The 27,608-nt window shown below is 39.8% G+C and overlaps 1 protein-coding gene across 1 annotated transcript; it reads left to right on the forward strand.

The window, feature by feature from the left end:
- Positions 1–27,588, forward strand: RPP30 (ribonuclease P/MRP subunit p30). Its single transcript, XM_068961623.1, has 11 exons — positions 1–82; positions 1,580–1,635; positions 2,173–2,229; positions 3,491–3,565; positions 6,446–6,517; positions 12,434–12,523; positions 21,296–21,412; positions 21,961–21,990; positions 22,401–22,438; positions 22,795–22,874; positions 27,063–27,588. Exons 1-11 carry the CDS (start codon positions 1–3, stop codon positions 27,170–27,172), a joined length of 807 nt encoding a protein of 268 aa, XP_068817724.1. The 3' UTR covers positions 27,173–27,588.
- The last annotated feature ends 20 nt before the right edge of the window (positions 27,589–27,608 follow it).

Raw genomic sequence — 27,608 nt, forward strand, 5'->3', positions numbered from 1 at the left:
ATGGCGGCGTTTGCCGACTTGGACCTGCGGGCGGGTTCCGACCTGAAGGCGCTGCGCGGGCTCGTGGAGAACGCTGCTCACCGTGAGTCTCCCGGGCTTCGCGGGCCGCCGTGCCTGCGCTGTTTCGCTGTCCCTAGGCTGTCGAGCCATGCGTTGGAGGGACCCGGCGGGCCTAGTTCTGGTGTCCTGGGGCCTCCGGCGTGTCCTTAGAAACTGATGCCCCTGCGCTGTTGCTCTGACCCGAGGCGCGGGAAACTCGAACGCACTGGGGAGATGTTACCCAGTCCAGCTCCTTCTGTCTTGAGAATTGAGGAAACTGAGGCCCTGACATGGCGGGGGATCTGCATGGGCCCCACAGCTGATGGATGGAAGAAAACGGGGCTCCCAAGTGTACGCCTACACCAGTGCTTTTCATATCGCCCCTTCCTAAGTCTCTTGACATTGTCCTGATGCTGTCAAATGCGGGAAACTGATGCAGAGAGGGGGAGTCCTGTGGGGGCCCTGAGAATGGGGACATGTGGTTCCGAGTGTCGGAATGTTATTTACACGGAGAGTAAGTGGAGGCGGAGGACTTACTAGGAGGGTGGGAGGAGAGCAGAATGGCTAGAATGTTACTCCTGTTTGAATCCAGGGGAAACAAAAGCCGAGAGAGGTTAAGACCTTATCTTAATTATTGAAGTGAATCACAACTGCTGTCTAAGTGGGCGTAGAAGGGTTTCAAAATAGAAGAGGTTTCTTCAGGGTCTGTTAAGTAATGGATGCTCAGTAAATATTTGAGAGAGGAAGAAAAGGACCTTGGACAAACTCATGAGGGGGGAGACCGCTATTTTGACCGTAATATGCGTTATCTTTTAATATTAATATCCTGTCGTCACCGTTGCTGTTTAAATAGCTTAAAGATTGGAGTCATGATTTAAACATATTTTTGAAGTCCACATGTCCAGAGCAGTGCTGTGTTGAGGCTGATAAAGCCAGGCCTTGGCTTCAGAGAGTTCTCAGTCTCTTGGTGGGTAGCTCAAAGGAGAACGTGGACATTGGTGTGAATTAGTGGTCATCCTGTTTCGCCTTAGCAAAAGGGTCTCTGAAGAAGTAGAAAGGGTAAAAATAAAAAGAAAAAAACAACAGAAAAGTAAGAATGAAGTTGATAGTGAAAAAAGTATAAATTTGATGAGATGAAAATGAACATAGGGACACGAAAAAGAATAATGGTTGAAAGAAGATAGGCAAAGATAAAGGTCTTTGTTATCATGCCGATAATACATCACCAAAGTCAAACAAAGCCCTGTGTCTATGCTAGGCACTGTTCTAAAACATCCAGCATGTGTTATCTCATTTAATTCTCATGACAGTTGTATGGGATGAATCCTGATGTTATCACCATTTGGCAGACGAAGAACCTGAAACTTAAGCTTAAGTAACTTTTAAGTGGTAATGTTTAGGTTTGAGAACAGGCAAATCTGACTCCAGAATCCATACTCATAACCATTCTTCTGCCTTGTAGTCTTGACATGAATTGGTATGAGCTTATGTGTAAAAGAGGTTGTTGTATTTGACAAGAATGTTCAATTTTTCTTTTCAGTGGGCTATTCAGTTGTTGCCATCAATCATGTTGTTGAATTTAAGGAAAAGAAACAGGTAAAATAGGATTTCTGACATTAATAATAACCAGCATTTATAATTATTTTGTGTGTATCGGTAATGTGAAAGCTACAGATGAGCACTCTTTGTGCATTATTTTATATGTTACTAGTTGAGCTGATACATATCTGTACAAATGATAACTTTTTTGTGAAGTGCTGGGGTATGGTGTAAAGATTCTTAAAGTCGATCTGATGTTAAGTAACTTTTTAAAAAGTGCATTGTTGTTGTTTAAACTTTAATCACAATAGTTCATCTTTTTTATTTTACCGTCATGGACTCATTACTGATTGATTTCCCTTCCGAACATACTAGTAAATATGTGTATCTTTCCTTAGGCCAACAATTGTTCCTTACAGATTGTTTCATTCTAAAAAACTGTTGTTCATCCTTCCTTTCCATTGATGTTCTCAGCTCCTACTCGGCTTCAACTTTCGTTATTAAAAAACACACACACAGACATACATACAGCTTATTTAGTGTTTCTGCATGCTAGAAATTAGCTTTCTGAAAATTATTCTTTATTTGTTGTAGGAAATTGAAAAACCGGTAGCTGTTTCTGAACTCTTTACAACTTTGCCAATTGTACAGGTAAGTGCTTTGTTTAAGAAACATAATACTTACTCATCCAGTTCAGGCATTCCCAGTCATATGTATGGTTCTCTAACCTGCACGGCCCGTTCCTTTGTCTACCAGTCCTACCTTTGCATGAAGACTTAGTTTTTCCATGAAACATTATGTATATCTCTTTTTCTCTAGCTATTCAGGTATACCTCAAAGATACTGTGGGTCTGGTTCCAAACTGCCACATTAAAGCAAGTCACGAATGTTTTGGTTTCCTGATTCATGTTAAGTTTATGCTTACCTTGTTGATTAAGTGTGCAGCAGCTTGGAGAATCCCAGGGATGGGGGAGCCTGGTGGGCTGCCGTCTGTGGGATCGCACAGAGTCGGACACAACTGAAGCGACTTAGTAGCAGCAGCAGCGGCATTATATCTAAAAAAAAACACAGTGTTTATCTGAATTTTTAAATATTTTACTGCTTAAAAATGCTCACCATTATCTGAGTCTTCAGTAAGTTATAATTTTTTTGCCAGTGGAGGGTCTTACATTGATGCTGAAGGCTGGTGACTGATCAGGGTGGTGGTTGCTAAAGGCTGGGGTGGCTGTGGCAATTTCTTAAAATAAGGCAACGATGAATTTGCTGCATGAATTTGCTTCCTTTCAGTACAATTTCTCTGTAGCATGCAATGCTGTTTGATAGTATTTTGCCCACAGTAAATCTTCTTTCAAAATTGGAGTGAGTCCTCTCATACCCTGCAACTGCTTTATTAACTAAAAGTTTGTGTAATATTCTCAATCCGTTGTTGTTATTTCAAGAGCTGATTAAGTTCAGTGTCTTACATGTGTGTGGTTTTTGACACTAAATTACAATAGTATCATCAGAGATCAGGGAATTCCCTGGCAGGCTAACGATTAGGACTTAGGCAAAATCAGTAATCACAGATCCCCATAACAAATATGATAATAATGAAAACATGTGAAATGTTGGGAGAATAACGAAAATGTGACACAGAGATGTGAGTGAGCAAATGCTGTTGGAAGATGACGCATTATAATAGACTCGCTCAATACAAGGTTGCCACCAATCTTTAGTTTGCAAAAAAAAAAAGCAATATCAGTGAAGCACAACAAAGCAAAACAATAAAACAAAGTATACTTCTATTATAAATTCCTTGAGAGTTAAGGCTAGGGCTTTACACTATTCCTTGTTGTTAGTACCTTTTAATGAGTACTTTCCACTGGTAAGGAGGAAAATCAGTCATCTGTACTTTGTGCTTTTTTTATTACAGGGAAAATCAAAACCAATTAAAATTTTAACTAGACTAACCATTATCGTTTCGGATCCATCTCACTGTAATGTTTTGGTAAGTTACTTTTCTTCTCTCTTGGTCTTGTAAGTTGTATTGATTAATGTTGAACACTTGCTTTTCAACTCACCTCATTCTTAGATCTTCCCCAACCCCCAGTGTATGACACTTGACTGCTCTCCTTAGCTCAGAATTCACATGGTATAATAGAGTCTCTTCTATTCATGACACATGTATAAGGATTAAAGATTTAAAGAGTCTTCCAGCAACTGGTATTCATTGAACTTACATGACCCAGACATAGAGTACTGGTGATGTTGCTATGAATAATACAGATACAGTCCTTTGGAAAATGAGAGGAACATTTAAAAAGTGGGAGATAGTAAATAAGGAATGTTCTGGGAGTGTGTAACAGGAGGCCAAGCTGAGGAAGCTGATGTTCAAACTGTGGCCATATGAATCAGTGAATGTTATTGGTGCCAGATAGGGAGAGGATATTCCCACAGACAGGATAAATTATGCAAGGTCCTGAATCCCAAAAAAACATGGTGCATGGTGGGAAATGAAATGCCAGTTGTGTTGAGCCTGATGAGCTGTCTAACCTAGGATGATGTTAGAAAGGTAGGTCTGGGTGAGCAATAAGAATTAAAGATTTTAAAATTAAAAAAAAAAAAAGCCAACTTTAAAAAAATAAATAAATAAAATAAAATAAAAAAAGAAGAAGCCTATGAAGGTTTTAACTAAGGGAGTACAGTTTTGAGATTTGCATTATAGAGAATGGATCAAAGGGGATAAAGGTCGGGGAGGGGAGGATTGACAGGATTTGATGTTGATTGGATCGAAGGTGGTGACTCCCTGCTTTGGCCTGAGCAGCCAGATAGGTAGATGGTACCATTTCCTGAGATGAAACATACAAAGAGAAATAGGTGTCAGATCATCATGTTTGAGACACAGTAGGTTATTGTAAGAGTTCCAGTGAAAAGACAGCCACAATCATGTCCAGCTCTTTGTGACCCCATGAACTGTAGCCCACCAGGCTCCTCTGTCCATGGAATTCTCCACACAAGAATACTGGAGTGGGTTGCTATTTCCTTCTCCAGGGGATCTTTCCAACCCAGGGATCAAACCCAGGTCTCCTGCACTGCAGGCAGACTGTTTTCCAACTGAGCCACCAGGGAAGCCACAGGAGTTCAAGTGGAGCTTGTCAAATGAGTAGTTGGGGAAAAAAGGATGTGGCCCTCAGAAGAGGGACCCCAGTTCAAGATACTCATCTGGAAGTGGTCACCTTGTAGAGAGTATTGTACTCAGGAGAATGGATGAGACTCCCCGGTCAAAGTATAATGTGGGAGGAGAAGGTCTGGGACAGCATCCTAAGGAACAGCTGTATTCAGTGGTGGAGGAGAGGGTGAGCCAGCATGGGAGACTGAGACGGGCCGTCTCAGGAGTAGGTGGACAATGAGGAGCATGAGAAGGGTGAGCAGCATCAGTGCGCCTGAGTACTCAGTCAAGCAGGAGAAGGCCTAAAACATGTCTTGGCCAGGCAGGTTCCCTAATGCATGGTGGTCACTGGTTGCCTTACGAAAAGCCATTTCCATGGAAGTGATTGGGCTATGAGAAAATATAGCCAGTGTCTGCTGCTAACTTTGCTTAAGAAACTTGACTCCATGGAGGAACAGAAGGCTTGGGCGGCTGGTGAGAACCTGCTGTCTAGATTCTGTTTGTTAGGTGGAGACTTGCAAGTAGCCGGTGCTGATGTGAAGAGTCAGTGAGGGAGAGAGAAAGTGAGATCTCTGAGAACCTGAGCTGTTTCATCATTAGCTGGAATGGCCTCCTCTCTCATATAAAAGGAGTGATCAAGGAGGGGCTGGCCTCCTTTCTAACAATTAGCATTGCTAAAGAAATTATGAAAACCAAATTTGGGGTTTTTTTTTTATAGCTACAGGCTGCATTCTGGTTCTCTAAGCCTGGGGAGACATAGAGTTGACTTTTTATGGTCACAGACTTTGATTTTTCTCTTGTTACCATGGACATCCTGGTGGCCCCTTTCAGTCCCTGTCCCAAGTGGGAGTGTCAGGCAGAGGAAAAGAGTACTGGATCCTGACTTTTTCTGAGACCTGGAACCTGCCCTGTCTTGGCATGCATCTGCCCAGTGGGTTCACTTAGCTGCTCAAGCACAGTACCTGCTGCATCTCTTCAGCCGTTCTATTTCCTCCTTTAATTTTTATCATGCTTTTTCTTTTTACAGAATAAGAGGTAAAAAATTTTAAAGGTGCCAAAGGGAAAGAAGAAATAGCACATATTATCTCATCATTCAGTGACTGTATACTTGAATATGTATTTTTTCAGCCTTTTCACATGCATACACATACAGTATCAGTTTGAGACTTTCTTTTATAAACAATCTTTAACTGATAAATCTCTCTCCTTCTGTCAGAGGACTCTTGGTTATTTTCTTACACATCTAGCAGTTTAATTTGTATTTAACAGTATTCTCATTGTGAACCTAATCACATCATAGTTAGTCATGTGTATTTCTCATCTCACCAAAAAATGATAAGCTCCACTGAAAGCAGATTTTGTATCCCTCGTGCCCTACACATAGCAGGTGCTCAGTAAGTTTCTGGCAAGCTCCTCCGCTAGCTTATAAGAGCAGGAGCTGTCTAATTTGATTTTTGTGTCTCAAACAAAATGTTTGATATACAGGTAAAGCATGACAGTGTGGGAAGGAAGGAGAGATGATTGGGGAGATGGATGTTGATAACTAGAGTCTTATATGCTGAGAAGGTCTTTTCTGTCAACATGCAAAGCAAAACAAAAATGTCAGTGGCGTAAGTATTACAAGTTGAAATAGAAGTGCAGCCAGGACGCTGGTCAGAATCCCATATGCATTTGTTGTTGTGTTGTTACTGTACGGTAACATTCTTTTCATTTTACTAGAGAGCAACTTCTTCAAGAGTCCGGCTGTATGACATTGTTGCAGTTTTTCCAAAGACAGAAAAACTTTTTCATGTAAGTAACAGTAAAAGAAAATAGTACTCATTATTTTACATAAGAAGTCTGATGTTATACCTTTGTAGATGCCCTGTTTGATCTCATCTGGAAACACTGAGGATTTTTCATTTATACGTGGAGTCCTGGAACTGCCCAAGAGTGTATTTGGGTGGCATATTTTGTTTTGTTAATTCTGCTAGATATTTGATGGGCTGATATTAAGAGAATCCATCAAGTTTTCCTCTTTTTGTTCGTTTTTATACTTACGGCTGTGCTGGGTCTTCTTTGCTGTGCAGACTTTTCTCTAATTGTGGGCGGGGGGCTGCTTTTCATTGTATTGCATGGGCTGCTCTTTCAGGTGGCTTCTCTTGCTGTGGAGCTCTAGGGCAAGAAAGCTTCAGTAGTTGTGGCTCTCAGGTTTTGTTGCCCCGTGGCACGTGGGATCTTCCCATGTCAGGGATCAAACCTGTGTCTCCTGCATTAGCAAGTGGATTCCTTACCACTTCAGTGTCTGTTCTTGCTAATTGCTGCTGCCTGTTACAGAAGAAAGGCACAAGATTCTGCTGTGGCATAAAAGATCCTTCTCTGCTTAGCTTCTCCTTTGTGTGCTCTGAGGTGTGGTCCATATGCTAGCATGATCACGGCCTTCTAGATATCCTTCAGAATCAACTATCTGCTGGTACTATTCTTTTTTGTTTAAGAGAACCTTTATGAATGTCTTTTGTCCTTTTCAAATGGCCATTTCTGTGACTTTTTAGGAGGCAAAGTTGTTTAATGTATATGCTCATTTTGCCAGCTTGAGACGGAACACACTGGGAGTTGTTAGTGATCACAGGAAAAAAGAAATCAACTGTAATAATAGTTTTTCAGGAATATGTTTTACTGTGTAAAGTGACATATAGCTGCTTTTAGAAATTTCGGAATGTTGACTTTGTCTCGATTCAAGAAAATAGCCATCTACCAAAAGTGTATCCACCAAAGGGATATTATGGAGCTGGTCTTTGATGTTTTAATTTTACAGTATAATCTATTTTTAAGTAGTCTGTTCTAAAATTATAAGATTTCCCCTAAGTTTATTCCAGTAGATGGAGCTGTTGACTAAGGAGACTCGTGTGTGATAAATTTAGTTTTTGAGGTACACTCACAGTTTTCATTGTTTATATTAATGCAGGGAAACAGCACAAGTTAGTAATGAATTCCCCTTTTTTGGCAATTCCTTTCCTAAAATGCTCAGTTATAGTAATTCTCTAGAATTTCGTTTCAGAAAAAAAGGAAGTAGGATCGAATGGATCTTAGATATCAGAGACCCCTGTGAAACCTTTTAAAATCAGGCAGGCTCAGATCTCCACCATGGGAGATTCTGATTAGGTAGGTTTGGGATTGAGCTTGGTATCTGTTTTTTTTAAGTTCCACATGGGATTCTGATTAGTTAAACAGCAACCCAATTTTTTATTAATTATTAACAATTTGGTTAAAATGTAGACTAAAAGTTGGTAGTATACCTAATTTTTTATTGTACTCTTGTGTTTTGAATTGATTTTGAAGAGCATACATTTCCATAGCCATTTACATGATTAGAGAAAACAGGAGCCCAGGGGGTAATTGGGATGGATGCTTATTATTATCCCCATTTTGTAGAAGAGAAAATTGAAACTCAGGCTAAATGATTTGCTCTAAACCTCAGGTAGCGTGTTATAGAACTAGGACTATGGTGTTAGAATGCATTATAATTTGATACAGTGAATTTATCTTGCTGTTTTCCTCAGATTATTCTTAAATTTTAGGTCAGAAGTACAAACACATGATAGTGGGTGGAAGAGTCAGAAATATTCTGGAAGATGGATAAAAGCTATAAATAATTGGCAGAGTATTTGTTTGGAATTGACTGTAGAAAAAAGTTTTTAAAATCAGAACATTTTTCCATATCTTACTCATTCGTTAAGATTCAGTTGAAGTTGGCACTCCTTGTTTTCTATAGAAAATCTATTTTAAAAGATTTTTCTTTTAATAGTAAGCTTGAAATTGGGTCAAATGCAAGCAATTTGTTGCTTAACAGGTTATGTTTTATTAAGTGATGTTGTATAGTAAGTTGATTATTTAGAATGTAGGCAAGTGTCTCCGTAGATAGGATATTCTAAAACTAAGGTCTCAAAAATGAATCATAAAAGTATTCCTAAACACATGTTAACAATTAGTAGTATGAAATCTAAACACCTTAAACAGCATTGTTTCCCTGGGAATTAACATACTAGTTCCACTCAGAGTATCTGAAACATACCTCATCGATAAACCCTTTTTCTCCATAGTTACCCCAGGGGATAAGGCAAAGATGAAAGGTTGTAAGCTGAGTCCATTGGCCAGGGCTTCTTGGGATGGGGGTGGCTATGGAATATGGCAGAGAGAGTTACATAGAAGTTTCAGGAGCTTCTGAGTTAGTTATTCCCATTTAGGATTTTTAAAAAAATTTTATTGAAGTATAGTTGATTGTTGTGCTATACTGTGAAGCATAATGATTCAATTACACATATTTATTTTTCTTCATATTCTTTCCCATTGTTATTCCCATTTAGGACTGGACAGAATGAGGAGAATTCAGCCTGTTTAGTCAGTGGCCTCCAACCTACTTTGAGTGTGTACTATATCAATTTGAAAAAATACTGGTCCTACATCCCCAATATGTGGGTGTTTATTTTCTTTTAAATTATTTGCATGCTCCATTATATCAGTGTGCTTTATGAAATAATATACACACACTGAACAAAATATTTTAAGAGAAGGAATTAAAAATAAGTGAAAATTGAAGTTCTCTTTTCTTCCTGCTTCCAAAATCCATCCCTTACCCTTTGCAGAGCATTATTGTACTAACACTTGAGGCTACTGAAAGGGCAGATCTTTCCAGGCTCCTTTGAAGGTGTGGTCTGGCTGCACTGGTGTCAGATTTGCCATGAAAATTTGTTAAAATGCAGGTGATTAGACCCTGCTTACTGAATTGATTGCTGGGTGTAGGGCCTGGTAATCTCCATTTTAAGCAAATTCTTCAGGGGAGGGTTGTTTTTTTTAAACATGGGTTAGGTTGGGAGGATCCATTTATGGGCATCTCTTTTCACTGGCAAGCCTGGCTCTTCCTTGCATAAAACACCAGTCTGACATCCATGAAGGATTTGGGGGAGACTGAACCTTCTCCCTCTTATTCTCCTTGTTCCATAAAATCTAAGATTAGTGTATGTGTGTATGTACCAGTTGGGGAATACCTTCCTTAAATCCTCATAGGAGTCTTTGGCCAGAGGAAGGTTAAGAACAGTTGATATGAATTCATATACAACCTGCCAAAACCACTGTAATCAAATTCTTAATCACAAGTATTTGGACATAATGTAATCATTTTTAATGATTTAGAAAGTTTTTCATTATACTGTGAACATTAGCTCTTAGTGTATAGTTACCTAAGTGTATCAGTTGAACATTTGGATTAATAGCTAAATACCAAAAGAATTTGGTTTGAGACATTTTAAGTCTAAGGTACCAAGTAGAGCTGTCCTTTGTAACTGGAAATTTATTATAATGCATGTATTTAAACCAACACAAGGGATTTTTTTTTAATTAACCCTGGGGGAAAAAGAGCAATACATAATCAAGTAACCTAATTTAGCTTTACGCTGGGGAAGAATGTTTTACAGGCTTTTAAGAAATGAATCAGCTTTTTTGAAAAGAAAAATAATTTGTGCTTGTAATAATAAATTCAAAGAGTGCTAAGAGGTATACACTGAAAAGTACACCATCCTCCTACTTAAAACGCCTTGTCCCTTTTCTTTAGAGGCAACCACAGCCAGAAGTTCTTGGGTTTCTTTTCAGAAGTATTTTTACACAGTTCTTCTTCATTCCCCTCTCCCTCTTTCCTACCTTCCTTCCTGACACCTTGCTTTGTTCACCAGACAGTGTGTCTTGGCAGTGGTTCCATAATATCCATTTGAGCGGCGCCTCACTGCATAGAAGGAGTCAGCGTGTTCTATTGTGTAAAGCGACTCTGTTTGTTTAAGTAAAATTGAGGAATGTTTACTTGTGTCTAACCTTTTGTGATTGGCACTGCAGCAGATGTTCTTTCACTAATAATCCTGAAGCATTTGTAGGGTATAAAGCTATAGAACACACTTCTGGTCTCTATGGGATACCTTCCTATAGGTGAAATGTGCTGATGTGTGCGTGTAAAATCTTGATACCTATTGCTGAAATGCTTTTCAAGACTGGTTTTGAAAACCCTGTGAGTCCCTGTCTGTTTGTTCTTGAGTGACCTGTATATTACTAAACTTTGTGATCTTTGCCAATCTGATAGTGTAAAAATGGCAAGCTGAATTTGTTTTAGTATTCAGAGCTTTTCTCATCCATTCTTAGCAAATTTTCAATGACTTTTATGAGTTAGACATCTGTAGCAGTTGGGATGGGACAGGTCCTTTATGAGCTGAGTGTCTGCCAGAGCAGCATTACTTCCCAGGCTTACTAAGTTACTGTGACTATCTTAAAGCCAGGCAGCCTCCGATCACTCCCTGCTTCCCGGAACCCTGAAGTGGGGGTAGCAATGAGTGGAGCAGGGATTCTGAAGAAAAAGTATAAGATGTGACAGGCCTGTGATTGCTGAAGGTCGAGCCTACCCTACAGGGCATTGTCACCCCCTCTCGACCCATTTCTCTTGGTCGTTGCCACCCTGGCAGCTTGAATTTGTTCATCAAGCCTGACTATACTGGCATTGATAGTGAGGCTTATTTTTTGTCATAGTAGGGAAGAGCCAATTCTTTTTGTCTATGTAAATCAAATAATGGCAAAATGAGAGCCGAATGTGCAGCTTCTGGCCTGCACTTTTAAGCTAGTAACCACTCCTCAGCTTTATTTTCCTTCCCTGTTCTTCCTTTTATCCTCATTTACTTATCCATTTATTTTGTCTTGCATGTTTTTTTTTTTATAAGCAGTTTCAGATGTCTTTTGGAAGTAAATGCAGTGTGTCAACAGTAATAGCAAAAATGAGAAGAAAGGAAAGAGAAATTAACAGTTGAAAAAAAATGCATTCAGAATCATTTGATTTACAACAGTTCTGCTTTGACCATTTGTGGAGATGCTTTGTTTCTATTAGCCTTTGAACAAAATGCTGTTGGTAGTGCCATGTAAGTGTTTCTTTGACCACTCAGTAGATTGATTGGACCTATAGATGTGGGACAATTGCTGGCACAAAAATAAATAATTTCTGGAGAATGTGGACCATGCATACATTCCTTTTAGCTTTGGGGTTTTTTTTTTTTTTTTGGATATCAGAAGTTTCCTTTTTCTGGAACAGTCTGAAGTAACCTTCCAGAAACTGAGCCTCTCTTAGCAACCTCTCCTTGTGTAGCTGAGCACGGATTAGAGGGTCTCTGGACCATGTCTGTTGAGATGTTCTGTAGACATACCACCCTACTTCAGCTGGATTACAGCTAAACCATTCAAACCAAATGTGAATGGCTAACCATTGGTTTTGCAAAAGAATGGATGCATTTGAACACAGAACCCTACAGTGTCTATTGAGTGAGCCGTATCTATTTACATTTTTTTATATCATGTTTGACCCTGCTGCTGCTAAGTCGCTTCAGTTGTGTCCAACTCTGTGCGACCCCGTAGACAGCAGCCCACTGGGCTCCTCCATCCCTGGGATTCTCCAGGCAAGAACACTGGAGTGGGTTGCCATTTCCTTCTCCAGTGCATGAAAGTGAAAAGTGAAAGTGAAGTCGCTCAGTTATGTCCGACCCTTCGCGACCCCATGGACTGCAGCCTACCAGGCTCCTCCGTCCATGGGATTTTCCAGGCAAGAGTACTGGAGTGGGGTGCCATTGCCTTCTCCAGTGTTTGACCCTGCCACATTCTTAACGTGCCAGTTTGCTTTTGGTTTTACGTGTGTTTTCTTCTTGACAGGTCGCTTGTACACATTTAGATGTGGATTTAGTCTGCATAACTGTAACAGAGAAGCTGCCATTTTACTTCAAAAGACCCCCTATTAATGTGGTAAGTGTCACACTTTGTTCTGTGAATCTCTAGATGTGCGTTAACATGCTGGGAAAGGGGCAGAGGAAACTGCTGTTTTTAGAGGGGGAAAATCAAAGGCTAGTAATAGACAACTTAAAGGATTTTATTGTGCAAGCTGACTAAAGGCTGAAAGAAAGCTTAATATAAAAAATAACTAGTAAATTACCAAGGTGTGTTTGAAAGGCCTTAGAAACTCAACTGTGTGAAGGAAATTTCCTAAGCAGATAGCTAATAATAATGGACACTTAACAGTCTTCATGTTGCATATTAAGGAGACAGAGTAGCCAAGAAAGGAGGGAAAAAATAGGGTTCTCGTGGCAGCAGCAAACTGGAGAGGGGAGTGGCAGTGGCGGGGACAGGAGAGGGCAGGGAGCGGAAGCACAGCAGGCACAGTCTGTGCCCAGTTAAAATCTGCACTGAGCTGCGCTGGCTCACCCAAAAACCCAGCGTTACTTTTGTAATAACCAAAGAAGGTGACCCCGCGTTGTCCTCCTTCCTCTGCTGTAGAATCCTTCTCGTTACCTTTCTACATAATTTCTCATTTTCTTCCACTCGTTGTCTTCCATCTGTCACACCTTTTTATAAGTCTTATTCTATCATGACAGTGAGATTGCTATAAGGTTGGCACAGCTGTCGACTATTTGCATTGGCAACCGGATCCTGGGAGGAGTCAGGATGCTGTTTTAGAACAGAGTCTTCTGAAGCTGTTTCCCATTCTCAAAAAGTGCTGTTGAAGGAGAAAAAAAGGTTTAACAGTCTAGATTACATACCCAACCCTGTCAGAATTGGAAAATTAAAAATTTATGGATTTTTTTTCAAGATAGGTAACTCCCCTATTCATTTGTCTCTGGAGAATCTTTTGTTTCCCTCTCTGCTGCTAAGGAGTTGGCTTGATGCTGAGAATAGGCAGAGACAAGGAGAAAATTGATCTGTATGGTATGGAAAAATTGAATCCGGTGTAGAAAAAGTTTAAGATGGCTTATGTTCTACCCCTGAATGTATGCTACTATAAAGCATTCAGGAGTAATATTTTGAAAAGTATTCAAAATTTTAAAGTTATATATTTAAAGGGAAAACTATTAAGCAGCTCTTTGCTGATTAATAATGAGAACACTACTGAACATATATATGACAACACGCTCAAATCATTGTTTCCCCACGTTCTTGGCAGTACTTATGAATAAATGAGTAAACGCTTTTAAACACAAGGCCCTAAACCCTCACATTTTAGAATTGGAGATCTATGTTGTTTTAACAGCTCACTTGTCAAACATGGTCAAATGAAGGCCCGGAGAAGCTGTACAGCTCTTCAGACCCAGGGTTGGGGCAGACCAGATTGATTTCCATTAGATGAGACCTGCGATGTGCCCCAGCTACCATGTTGAAAGCTCAAACTAACAGAGTACCTGAGGTGAGGACAGTCTTACTGGCCTCACATGTTGTTCCTCCCCTGCGGGAGCAGGCTTTGTCTCCAGAAGTTGGCCAAGGCTTTTTACCAGCTTCAGTTTGCCCTTCCAGTTTACATGTAAATGGCACCCCCCATAAGTTGCTCTTAAACTTTCAACTTCTTTACTTTTCTCTTCACCCTGATGAACAAGGAAGGCCATTTTTTAGATGACTTTGCCTGAGTAAACCCACATACAATACTGTGTTCTTGGTTGGGAGGAGACAGTGACATGTGATGCTAAGGCCAAGTCCATGGAATGGACAGCAGTTCACGGCACTTAATTCTTCTCATCCCGCAACAATGCTAAGCTACCCAGTGGCAGTTTTGGGGGTGTCTTTCTGTTGGTTTCTTATGAACGTGCCCTACTGTTCAACCCAGGTTATAAGCTTCTAGGAAGCACCAACCGTGTCATGGTCTTTTCTTAATTACCCAATACTTTCTCTTTAATGGGTCCTCCCTAAAATTTTCAGTTGAACGAGTATACATCTAATTTCATATTGTCAGGGTGCAACTTGGGGAACACAAGCAAATCCCGCAAGCCATTAACCCTTAGCTGGTTGTCAGGGCTCGGCAGGCAGCCTCCACAGTGAGAGGAGTGGGGCACTGGGGCATGAGGAGGAGACGCACCAGGACAGCCCACCTTCCAGTTCCATCTGTGAGTTCGGGAAGGTACTATTTTTTGACGGATATTTTTGGCCACATTCCCACATTTTTTAATGTAAGAATTCTGAAAAGTAAAAATTTGACAAGTGAGAGGGATATGCAGTATTTAACACAGTGTCTGCTTTTTTTAAAATCTGGTGTGAACATTTTACATATGTTGTTTAATAAAAACTAGATGATGGAGTGGCGGGAAGGCTGTGCAGCCTTATTTTTAGTCTTTGTCTAGTGTATAAGTAGGCTGCGGTGTGAATTGGTCAGGAAGCAGAAGAGTCCCTGTTAATTTCATTCACCTCTTTCATTTAAGAGAAACTGGAATTAAAAGTTAAATTAACTAAAATTAAAAGCTGGAAGCGAGTTTGCTGTACAGGGTAAATAAAGAGCAGTTGTATAGATGTGTGTATATTATTTATACCTGATAGTTGTACCTGTTATGGATTTGGAACTGTATCCTTAAAGTATGGAAATATATTCCCCATGAAAATACAGAAGATGTAGTGAACGTGGGGAACAGTTTAATCTTAAGTCCTGGTCCTTGCATGCTCTTTTGGCCCTTAGAATGAATTTGTCTTTGACCATGATTAGTGGTTGGCTTGGTTTATAAGGATCACAGTATTGGGTACAGATCTTAGTTTGAATGGAGTGGTGAGGAAAAAAAAAAAGGAGCAGTAAGATACTTAATTTATTAGTCTTGACTTCTTGGCCATAAGGCATGTGAGAATTATCAGCTCAGAAAGTGTGGATTTTAGGTCAGAGGGTACAGATTTTCACTTAGAAAAAGAACTAATTCCGAGGCTCTAATAACACAGAATGGGCGACCGTAGGTAATAGTCCAGTATTGTAACTTAAAAGTAGTCGAGAGAAGATCCTAAGCAGTCTCACCACAGGAAAAAAAAAAAAAGTTAACTACATCAGGTGATGGTTGTGTTAATTATCTTGATCTTGGTAATCATTCTACACTGTAGAGCAATGGTCCCCAGCCTTTTTGGCACCAAGAACTGTTTTCTTGGAAGACAATTTTTCTGCGGACTCGGGGCTTGGGGGAAGGGATAGATGGTTTTCACTTTCGCCCGCCGCTCATCTCCTGCTGTGTGACCGGGTTCCTGACAGGCCATGTCCTGCTGCTGGTCCATGGCCTGGGGACCCCTGATGTAGAGTATGTGTATATCAAAGGATCACACTCTATACTTTAAATTTATACATTATATTTTTCAATCATCCCTCAATACAGCTTTAAAAAAAAGAAGTAAAAGAAGGTTGCAATTATGAAGCAGGGCCCAGGAGCTAAGACATACCAAAGCATTCCTTATATGTAATTTTTAGCAGCTTTCATCCCTCTTGGTATCTTCACCACATGCTTAGGGCACCATAATTTCAGTTATGTTAATTCCCTCTAGAATCTCCTACAAACCTCCTCTGAAGTCTAAGTAACTTATAATAGAATCATTTTATCTTGTTATAGTTGGGTTTCAAGAAAGTTGAATTCAGCTCCTTTTCTTGGATAACCAAATGACCTCTAATAGCATTTTAAGGTTTAAACTCTCTCACACTTGCTCTCAGCCCACAGCTTTAAGGTGGGGTAGATGTGAATTCTCTCCATTATGCAGGTGATGTAATTGAGACTCAGGTAGCTTGCATCTCACAACAGGTACATATCTCTCTCAAAGGTTAACTTGGGATTTGTACCCAAGCTTTGATTCTAAATCTGCTGTCCTTTTCCTCTTGGGAAATGTGATTTAAAATTACAGCAGAGCTCTTTGTTAAGCACAGAGTAATTTCATACTTTAAAACATCTTTATGAATTCAGGTTTTGAGAAGAATTTTCTTTAAGCAAAACACCTATCTTCACCTTCATTTTGATTTTTTTTTTAAACAGTGTTTTGCCATTCAACAACAACCAAAAGTGTTTTGAGCTGTTTTCAATGATTGTATGTTTTATGCTCTCTTTGTGAAGTTTTCCCTTCAGCATTTTCTCTAACCCTAATCCATTTGTCTTCTTGGTCCAATTAGTCCCCACTGAAAGAAATCCAGTAAGTAGTACCTGAAGCAATGAGGTTGTTCCAGGAATCTTTCCATATATCCTTGAGTTGGGTGTGACTGCTCTATAAACTTTATTTTTCATCACACATACTGTGAACCTAAATGTGTTAAGTACTTTATGGATCCAGTGCTTGGAGCAATGCCAGCAAACTTGGCAGTATCAAAAAATGTCTGTGTGGCAAAAAGCAACACCACCCATCAGAGACAGAGTGGGAAGACTGATGACAGACTGTGGAGATGGTTTCACTTACGTCATAGACAAATGCTAGTCTCTTTAATATATAAAGAGCTCCCAGAAGTTGATAGGGCTTCCCCAGTGGCTCAGACGGTAAAGAATCCGCCTGCAATGCAGGAGACCTGGGTTGGATTCCCTGGGTTGGAAAGATCCCCTGGAGAAGGGCATGGCAACCCACTCTGGTATTCTTGCCTGGAAAATCCCCATGAACAGAGGAGCCTGGCAGGCAACAGTCCATGGGGTTGCAAAGAGTCAGACATGACTGAACGACTAAGCATGCACGCAGAAGTTGATAAGCTTAAAAAAGAGAGATGCTCAATCCAAAAAAATGGATTAAGAACATGAAAAGGACATTTCACAGGAAAGGAAATACAAATAGTCTGTTAACATATGAAAAGATGTTTAAATCCATCATGCTAAGAGAAATTCACATCAAAAATCACCTATCTGTTTGGGACAAACCCAGAAGTTTGACGATACATGGTTGTAAGCCTGTGGGAAAGCAAGGGTTCTCATCCTTTGATTTTAACTGTGTAAGTGGAGCAATCCATATGAGGGAGGGGATAATTTGGCAACAGCTATCAAAATTATACATGCTTTACCCTCTGACCTAGTGTATTAGTTGCTTGGGGTTACCATAACAAAGTACCACAAATGGGTTGGCTTAAACTAACAGAAATGCATCAACTCACAGTTCTGGAGACTGGAAGTCTGAAATCAAGACATTATGGGGTTATGCTCCCTCTGAGACCAGTAGGGGGATCCTCCTTTGTCTCTTCTAGCTGTTTGTGATTTGCTGGCAATCTTTGGTGGTTGCTGGCCTGCAGCTGCACACTCTGATTTCTGCCTCTGTCTTTACAGCGTGTCTCTATGTCTTCACGTGGTCATCATCTTGAAGGACACCAGTCATACTGGACTAGGAGTCTGCCCTGGTCCAGTAAGACCGCATTTTAATTCACATCTGTAGTGACCCTGTTTCCAAATAAGGTTGCGTCCGAAATACTGAGTATTAGGACCTCAACATAACCTTCATAAGAGACACAATTCAACCTGTAATACCCAGCAATCCCACCTTAGCATTTATTCTACAGATATATTGGAACAACGCAAAACTATCAGAGGCTTGGTTAAGCATGCCATACCTCTGCAGTGAAGTACTGCAGCTCTAAAGCAGCGCTGAAGTTAGGAACTGACATGGAAAACCCTTCAAGTCAGAACCACAGTGTAGTAGGCTATCTTTGGGGTAAAAATGAGGAAAACAGATGTTGTTCATATTTGCTTATATTTGTATGAAGAAACTCTGGGAAAAGACATAAGAAATTAATAAGTGTGATTATGGGAGATGGGGGGTGGGGCCAACAGGAGCAGAGATACAATTAAGACTTTTTGGTGCTTTCTTGTGTTACTTGATATGTGATCATCTGAACAAGTTACCTATTTCAAAGAATGATACACCAAGAGTGTCCTCCTTTGCAATTCAGTAAAGAACTAATTTTTACGAAATAAACAGGGAATCTGTATATTGTCCCAGTAGTCAACCCCCTATTTTCTTTCTCTCTTCTTTCTCTTAAGCTTTGCTTTAGTTCTTGGAATTTTACCACCACTGTGTCTTTTCACACGTCACACACCTGCTCTTGGTTTGTAGCATCGTTATGACTTATTTCTCATTAGTAAAGAAATATCTGCTTATTCCAGAACCTTTGGTCAGAGATGCAAACAAAAGCTAATCAAGCAGGCACTGGCATTCTTTATGAAAAGGCTGTTATGAACAATCAGTTGATGAGCTTAAGGCAATTTACATTAAAATGGTCTTGGAAGCGAACACAGGTAATGAGTCTGTATTTCATCTATCTAAAATTTTTAAATAAAGTGTTATGAAAGAAGTGTTCACAGCCTTCAGTAGCACATTAATCTTCAGTTTCTGAGTTTTCTTTCCATTTTAAAAGTGAATTTGATTAATGTACTAAGATCAGAATCAGAACTTTTTTCTTAAAAAAATAATTAAGTGGATAATTGTGTCCATTTACCCTCTCCACGCCCAGAAAAGTTTTTGTTTTGCTCTGGTCCCAAGGGGGTGGGAGGCAGGGGAGGCAGCAGATACTCCGGGGCCTGGTCACCTAGTTCTGCGTGTCACCTGCATCTTCTGTTTCTCCGCTTCTGCATCTTACTGGCTTGTGCTTTAGTTCAGCAGCTAGAGGGATGAGGAAAAGAAGTACATGTAAGTAAGCCTCTTTGGCTAATTAGCAGTTTTGGTTAGAGAAATAGCCAGGAGGATAGTTGAGAATATGGTTGAAAGACATGATTTGGTTTATCTGTGAATTTCAGTTTGCCAAGTTAACCCTGGTTTCTTTTATGATGGATAATCCATAGTGAACAGCATTATCATATGACCTTTTTTCCATAAGCTACTATTGATTCCCTCAGAATATTAATATATTAAATGCTTTTTATATAGAAGAACAGCTCTGTGTTACTGAGAAGTATCATGATACCAGCTTCCAAATATCCAAGCTAGATGGGGTGAATAGGGTATATCTTTATGCCACAAAGAATAGCATAACAGACACCATTCCCAGATATAATCAACACAAGACAAAGAATTGGGGGCAGGAAGAAGCTGTCTGAAAAAGAGAGAGGGGGAGGTTGCAGTGTGGAAAACTGTGTAAATGTAATTAAAGTAGGATCAGATATATAGGGAAGCTAAAATAAAATCTGGGCACCTCAAGGCAGCAAGAAAAGGGAAGGGAAGATTAGGGGATGGAAGAAAAGAAGTCTGTATTCAGAAGACAGATTTTTTGCATTACTTTTTGCACTCAGGAGTAGACCTCCAGCCGTCCTCACCGGACAGGTCCCAACCCATCTGCCTCCTGGTCTTTGCCTGCTTTACTTACTTCGTTCCTTCAAAAGCCCACTGCGGCCGTTGCGGCTCCAATCATCACCTCCATGAGAAAGTCCTTAGATGTTCTATCTGGCTACTAAGATTAATTCTGTCTCTGTTCTGAAGACCTGCATTGCTGGCCCTTCCCGTCCTCTTCTAGCCTCCACTTCCACCACAGGGCTCTCCTCATTCTCTCCTCCCCAGCCTTTGACCTTCTCCACACGCCCCACCACTCCCTCCAACCCTAGAGCCTCTTCATATACCCCGCCCCCCTCCACCCTGCCTTGTGCAAGTGCTTCACTCTTCTGCTGTTTAACTGATTAAGTCCTTCCTCACCTACACCTAGACTTCTCCTTGACATTACTTAGCGCAGTGGAAGTTTTTCATTTTTGTGTAATTATTTGATGGTCTCCCCCATTAAACTGGAAGTTTCTAGAAGAGAAGAACCATGTAAGCTTTTGCTCACCATTCCCTTGCACAGCTGGCTTGAAACCCCTCTCTTGTAAACGGATGAAGATGCAAATCACCCTTCAGGGAAGCAGAACAGTGTAGTAGTGGATTTAGTTGCCACCTCTTCCAGGCTGAACTCTCAGTTGATGAGCTTAAGGCAGTTCGCATTAAAATCGGCTTGGAAGCAGGAGCTCAGGTAATGAGTCTGTATTTCATCTATCTAAAATTTTAAATAAGGTATTACCTGTGGATTCCACCCTATTAAGAACACCTTAAACAAGGAAGTTTCTTTTTCTCATGTAGAAGGCCAAGCTTGCAAGCTGGGCAATATTGTCAGGGATGCAGGCTGCTTTCATTGTTTTTGCTGGGCATTCATGAGCCCCACTTAAGCTACTGACTCTGTTAATAAAGAAAATGGGGAGATCAGAGCGGGACAGTAGCTATCTTTGCCATAGTGCTTTCTAGGCATTGGGGGTGCTGAATAAATGCATAAGACCCTCTCAGCACGGTGCCTGGCACATAGCACTTGGTGGCTGTCTGTGTCTCTTCCTTCAGCATATGTGTACTGAATCGCTTCCCCTAGATGCCTTCTACTCCTGCTCGTAGGATGTTTTTGAGTTCTTCATTTTTTGTTTCTTCATTCTTGGATCAAATTAGGTGGTTTACTACATTTGCAAACAGTCTGCCCTTCATGTAGGGAACACGTCTCCGATTTCCTTTTGACAGTTCATGGAGTAGTAGCCCTTCTGCCACACCACTGGGACACTGCTCTCCTCAGCCTCTTGATGGCTCCTGTTTATAGAAAGTCAGCTTCCCCACAGCTCACATAAACTCTGTTGATCAAGTAGAGCCAAAGATCTTTTTTTCTCCCTTGGATGTTGCCATCCGGGCACAAATATGCCTTTTTTCAAAGCTGTACCTGGACATGCAGGAGTTAGGCAAGGAGGGACAGGGTGAGGAAGGAGGTGAGAGGGAAGTTCAGTGAAAATGAAGTAAGGCAGTGTGTGTTAGCCTTGACAGTTTTCTTTGTTTCCTATGAAGGCAATTGACCGAGGAGTGGGCTTTGAACTTCTCTATAGCCCTGCTATCAAAGACTCCACGATGAGAAGGTACACGATTTCCAACGCCCTCAATTTGATGCAGGTCTGCAAAGGAAAGGTATGGTTCCGTAATTTTAGGATGTTTTTCAAATCTGATTGTTTATTATTAATATACTGGGATTATCCAGCTGATCCTTAGAGCAAAAAGTTCTCAAGGCCCAAGAACAAATTCTCCCATTTCAACAGGCTCTGCAGGTTTTAAGAGAAAGGAAAATACCCTAGGGAAAAATAACACGAATTGGGGAAGATGTGTTGAAAGTCTTTATCTTTCAGTAAAGAATTGGCCATTTACCTACTGTGAAAGAATAGTCTGGAGAGCAATTATTTATCATTATTGAGTTGAATTAAGGTTACGTGCCCTTTTCAACTAGTTTTTTAAACTGATTCATCTTTCCTAAGATCTGTTGGGAGGGCCTGTTCTGTTTCTTATTTTAGGCTGCTTTTAGTTTGACATGAGGTCTTTCATCCATCACCTTAATTATGTACCTTATCTTAAGAAGAAGTTGGTGTTTATGTTAAAATTTGATTGCTGGTTAGTATTATAAGACTCTTCAGTTTTTTCCCACATTTATCTAAGATTAATGTTGATTATTTTCTGTTTTGTAGAATGTAATTATATCTAGTGCTGCAGAAAGGGTAAGTCTGGCATTAAGTGCTTTGTTTTCACTTTTCAAGTTTTAAAACTGAAAGATTTCTAGGGTAGAAATTAAAATAGTAACGTAATAAAAGGTTGTGTTTTCATTTTTAACTTCATTTGCTCATTGTAATTGGTGAAGAGCAATTTTATCTCTATTTATCCCCATTCTTTTGGGGCTTCAAATTTTGTTTATATAAATAGTCTTTCCTTTATATTGCTATAAAATGCTTTTCAAGGATCTTTTATATTTTCAAAAATGTAAGAAATCCATCAAAATTATAACGACTTAAATTTATGCAGTTGACTTCCTTATTTTTAGACACTTAAGCATCCTATTTACTGCAGATGAAGTCATTGAAATGTTATGAATAACTTCTCTCATATCTATTTTTTGTTCATTTTATTTTAGCCTTTAGAAATAAGAGGCCCATACGATGTGGCAAACTTGTATCCTTTTCTGAATAAGAAGTCATTGGAATTTTCTTTTAGGGAATTTGGTCTATTAAACTTTAACAAGAGTTTTGAAACTATAAGTTTATCAACTAAGAGCTTCAGAAACAAATTACATCAGGCTTAAAGTGCTTTATCCTTTTGTTTTCTGGATGAAGGGTAAAGTAGAAACGAAGGGGAAGAGTAAAAGTTTAGAGTTAAATGAGTCTTTTCTCAAATGCTTTTTCCATTTGGGCTAAGAACTGTAGAATTAGTGTCTCTCTCGGGGCCAGGGCAGCTGGCATTGTTGGTTATGTTTCTGTTGGTCTGGTGTCCTCCACTGACTCTCGGCTGAAAGCTTTAACGACCCCCAGAGGGTTGCTGTTTGGGCTGTCTGAAAGCGATGCCAAGGCCGCAGTGTCCACCAACTGCCGAGCGGTGCTTCTGCATGGAGGTGAGCACGTTTTTCCAACAGAATCACTGTGGTCATGTTAAGAGCCTGTCAAACAGTTGAGCCGTATCAACTTTTATTATCCTACACCTCAGAGTCCCTTTAAAGTCATCTTTTCTGAACCCACTATCCACGTGCATCAATGCTTTTCTTGCCCTTCACTTCAAGCTTTATGTTCTGTAGTTCGTGGAATGAATATACTTTGCCTTGAGTGTTGAATGCGTTCTTCAAGCTCTTCATATGTATCCCTGCCTACATTTTGATAGGCCTCTAGTTGCCCTTTCTTCTAGAGGGACATGCTTTCCCTGCTGAAAATCACTGATTGAGAGACGTGAAAAGTGAAAAATACATGGAAGCCATTGATGAGGAACACAAAAGCACCAAATACATTTTTAAAGATCCAGCTAGCAAACTCAGATCACAACTTTGCACATTTATTACACCTTGTGGTTCTTTTCTCATTTTTGTTTCCATGTTCAAGTATGCGTAGACTCCACGTTTTTTACTCACATTTCATTAATCTATATATCTACCTCCTTACCTTAATTCCACTACTTGAAGGCACTGAATTTTTTATTCATCAGATGATAAAAATTGAACTAGAAGTGTTTGATATGCCAGGACTTTGGAGAATGAAAAAGAGGCTTTTTCAAAGAAAAAAACATTTGTACTTTGGATCTGCTGCTTTTATCTTCATTCTCTTTGTAATTTTTAGTACTAGTGGTAATGGTCAGGAAGCAGTTTACTTGATACCATCCACGTGAGTGTTAAGTTTCCGAATTGGTTGCTACATAAAGACTAGGTTATTTAACAAAAGAGTAGTAAAGTTATTGAGGGCTTGTATATTATGTCTGGATTTTAATGATCTGATTTCTGCTTGGGAGAACTGGTTGCTGTATTGACTTACGGTGAATTAGATGATTCTGCTTTTGTTTTCAACAGTTCTAGTTTGAGATTCTTTTATTACATACATAACCTAATTCCACCATATAAGCTCTGGGAATGACCAAATTAGAACTTTTATCAAGATTTTCTGAAATGAGGAAATAGTTCAAACTGGTGGTTCTGCCATTGTTTTTGTCTAAAGTGAATGTAAGGTACCATCAAGATTTTGGGTAACAATTAGTGGTCTAAAACAGACTAAGACAAAGAAGGGAGACTGATTTTAAAAATTTAATAGGGAAAAATATGAAGATCTACTCTTGACTTCAAGAACCTCAGCTATTCAACGTAAGCTATATCTAAAGCCAGGCTTTTATGGAAGCTAAACTAAAAGAAGTCTCGTGGACTCCAACAGCATTCCCATTCGTTCTAGTTGTGCCCAGACAGTCCTAGTTTATGCTCATTTTCCCTGTTGAATTAGTAGCACATCTACAGGATAAATTGTAATTACCATGGTTTTAGTTGACATTGCGGCCAATGAGACAGTAGCGTGGTGGGATACTAGGATTATTAATTCAGCCTAAGGTTCAGTTCAGTTCAGTCGCTCAGTTGTGTCCGACTCTTTGTGACCCCATGGACAGCAGCACACCAGGCTTCCCTGTCCATCACCAACTCCCAGAGTTTACTCAAACTCATGTCATTGAGTCAGTGATGCCATCCAACCATCTCATCCTCTGTCATCCCCTTCTCCTCCTGCCTTCAGTCTTTCCCAGCATCAGGATCTTTTCCAGAGTCAGTTCTTTGCATCAGGTGGTCGGAGTATTAGAGCTTCAGCTTCAGCATCAGTCCTTCCAATGAGTATTGAGGACTAATTTCCTTGAGGATTGACTGGTTTGATCTCCTTGCTGTCCAAAGGACTCTCAAGAGTCCTCTCCAACACCACAGTTCAAAAGCATCAATTCTCTGGTACTCAGCACTCTTTATGGTCCAACTCTCACATCCATACATGACTACTGGAAAACCATAGCTTTTACTAGACAGATCTTTGTCGGCAAAGTAATGTCTCTGCTTTTTAATATGCTGTCTAGGTTTGTCATAGCTTTTCTTCCAAGCATCTTTTTAATTTCATGGCTGCAGTCACCATCTGCAGTGATTTGGGAGCCCAGGAAAATAAAGTCTCTGACTGTTTCCATTGTTTCCTGTTGAAAGTGAAAGAAGAGAGTGAAAAAGCTGGCTTAAACTCAACCTTCAAAAAACTAAGATCATGGAATCTGGTCCCATCACTTCATGGCAAATAGATGGGGAAACAGTGGGAACAGTGAGAGTTTACATGAAAAGAATTACTCGATTCTGAGGCAAGAGGATTCAAAGCCTCACTGTTATCCTCTATGCTCATAAGACCCAGCTGGCACCTGCATCATCCTGAGACCCCATTTAAGGACACCACGGCACAGAAGCACTGCCGAAAGATGGTTAATTCTTGGAGGGTGTGAAAACCCTATCATGGGAGCAATTGTTGAAAACAGTGCAGGAGCAGACACCTAGGAAACAGGAGAGCCGAGACACACAGTAGTAGCTGGCCGTCCACACGGGAAGGCGTGCTATAAGGAGTCAAAGTTAGAGGAGTCCTGTGGGGTTCTAGCAACCAGTGAATGGCAATTTTAAGGTCAAGACAGAGAAAAGAGGTTCAGGGTCTACTTTAGTAACTATATAAAAATCTTGTTTTTCAGTGGTTTATAATCTTGTTGGTTTAGATTAAGAAGTAAATGTTCATGTGATTAAAAAACAAATATTTCTGACATGGAACTAAAATAATTATGAAACTAATCCTTTTTGTTTTGTTACAAACATTTTTGTTAATTGCTTTTCACAATTTAATTTTTATATTTTTTATTCTGCTGATTTTAGACTTATAATCATAGTGATAAAATAGACATCTGTAAGTGTAACATTTTTCTTGGTGAAATGCAGATTTTGGTCAATTTCTTGTTTTGAGGTTCTCTGATTATGTTGGCATGGTAATGACCTTGAGAGAAGTTTTGTCCCTGTTTTTATAAATTAAAATGCTTTTAAATAACTAACAGAAATTTAGTAGACTTGGTAAATTAATCTTGATAAATTAGAAGGTAATATTTAACTTTTTAGAAATGACTTGACTTCTATTACATGAAATCAGTCTTAATTAAATTTGTATTTATCAAGTCCCTTTGATTTTATCTCTCTTGTCACCAGAGGGTCTCGCTTCCTCCCTCATCTTCCCGGTTTCCTAAGGACTAAGTTTGAATCTCTCCATGGCACTGTGACCTTTCACAAACTGCCCCTCCAGCCTTGTTCCCCGCTGGCTTTTTCACACTCCTCCTTTACTCCAGTCATCTTGTCTCCTGAGTATTATTTTCTTATCTCTCTCTCCATATCTTTGCAAAGGAAAACTTTCCTTTTTCTTTTCCTTCTTTTGTGATAGTGTTACTTCTTTTATGATACTTTCCTGATGCATCCAGGCAGGGTTACTTCTTGTGGGATCTCCATTCCTATTATACTATTATATTTGCCCCTGATGTGCTTTCAGTATGGGTAGAAAGAACACTGTTTAGGCATCTCAGAATCCTCTGTAGATGACACAGTGCCTGGCCCTGCAGTACAGAAATTTTAGCAGAAGTTAGCTAGACTGAAGTTGAACTCTGCTGCCAGCCTGACCTAAACATCTAATAATTTCCATTCTTCTTTGTCCATTGTCACCAACATAAAAGAGGTCAGTAACCATGTGTATTATTCTTTATTCACTCAACAAGTATTTCTTAAACATTTGTTAAATAGCCAGGCATTGCTGTATGTTGGCCATACAATATGGTTGATTCTTCAGACAGACACTCATGATCTAGTAAGGGACACAGATAATGAATGGTCTGGCCAGAAAATGAAGTGAGCACACACACCGCCGTGGATCAGTACGGCTGGCTGTTGTACCTGCTGTCCTCACTCATCCGTCTCTACCACGCTTTACGCGTGTGCTGCCCCAACCTCTGAAACTTGGTTTCTGGCTACATGAGATGCTGTTAGAGATAACTTGCCCTGTAATTTTACCCTTGAGGGTAGTCCCTTTGGAATGAACTAGATGTTAATATACTGATATTTGTATAAGCTAGGGGCAGGTAAAGGTGATAGCAATAAATGGCATCAGCACTCAGCAGTTCATATAGGTTTATCATTCACTCACGCTGTAAGTCACAGTAACATGGGGGTGCTTGTTACACCACCTCTTTAAATCATATCTTAACTTTAAGCACCTTGGTTCCCTTGTTTGATTTATAGAAACTAGAAAAACTGCTTTTGGAATTATTTCCACGGTGAAGAAACCTCGGACATCAGAAGCAGATGATGATTCTCTTCCAGCCTGCAAAAAAGCCAAGTGTGAGAGCTGAAAAGAACCCTCCATCTCAGTCGACACTCTGCCCTTTCAGAGTGCATCAGCCACTCTGAACAGAAACGGAGCCCCCATATGATTCACTGTTTTCACTTGGAGCCAGACGTCACTAGTCTATAAAAACAATCTTACATTCAAGCCACTAAAATAACAAAACCTAGTAAAACTAAAAAAAAAAAAAACCTGTCCCCATAATGAATTTAGATATATTTTAGGAGAAAAACAAAGACTAGTTTGTTCATCCTTTGCATTAAGTGGTAATTGGCAGGTATACTTGAGTAAGATCTTTCAATATAAGAGACTCTTTAAAAATGTTTCTTGTTCATTTTGAAGTTCCTGCTTTTCAGCTTCACTTGGTATATATGGCTTATTATTTTTTAGATTTAGTGCTCAAAAAGTGATTATTTTGAGGACTATTAAAACTTTTGCTAAGG

This window comes from Capricornis sumatraensis, chromosome 23, assembly GCF_032405125.1.
Source record: "Capricornis sumatraensis isolate serow.1 chromosome 23, serow.2, whole genome shotgun sequence".
NCBI classification, from domain to species: domain Eukaryota; kingdom Metazoa; phylum Chordata; class Mammalia; order Artiodactyla; family Bovidae; genus Capricornis; species Capricornis sumatraensis.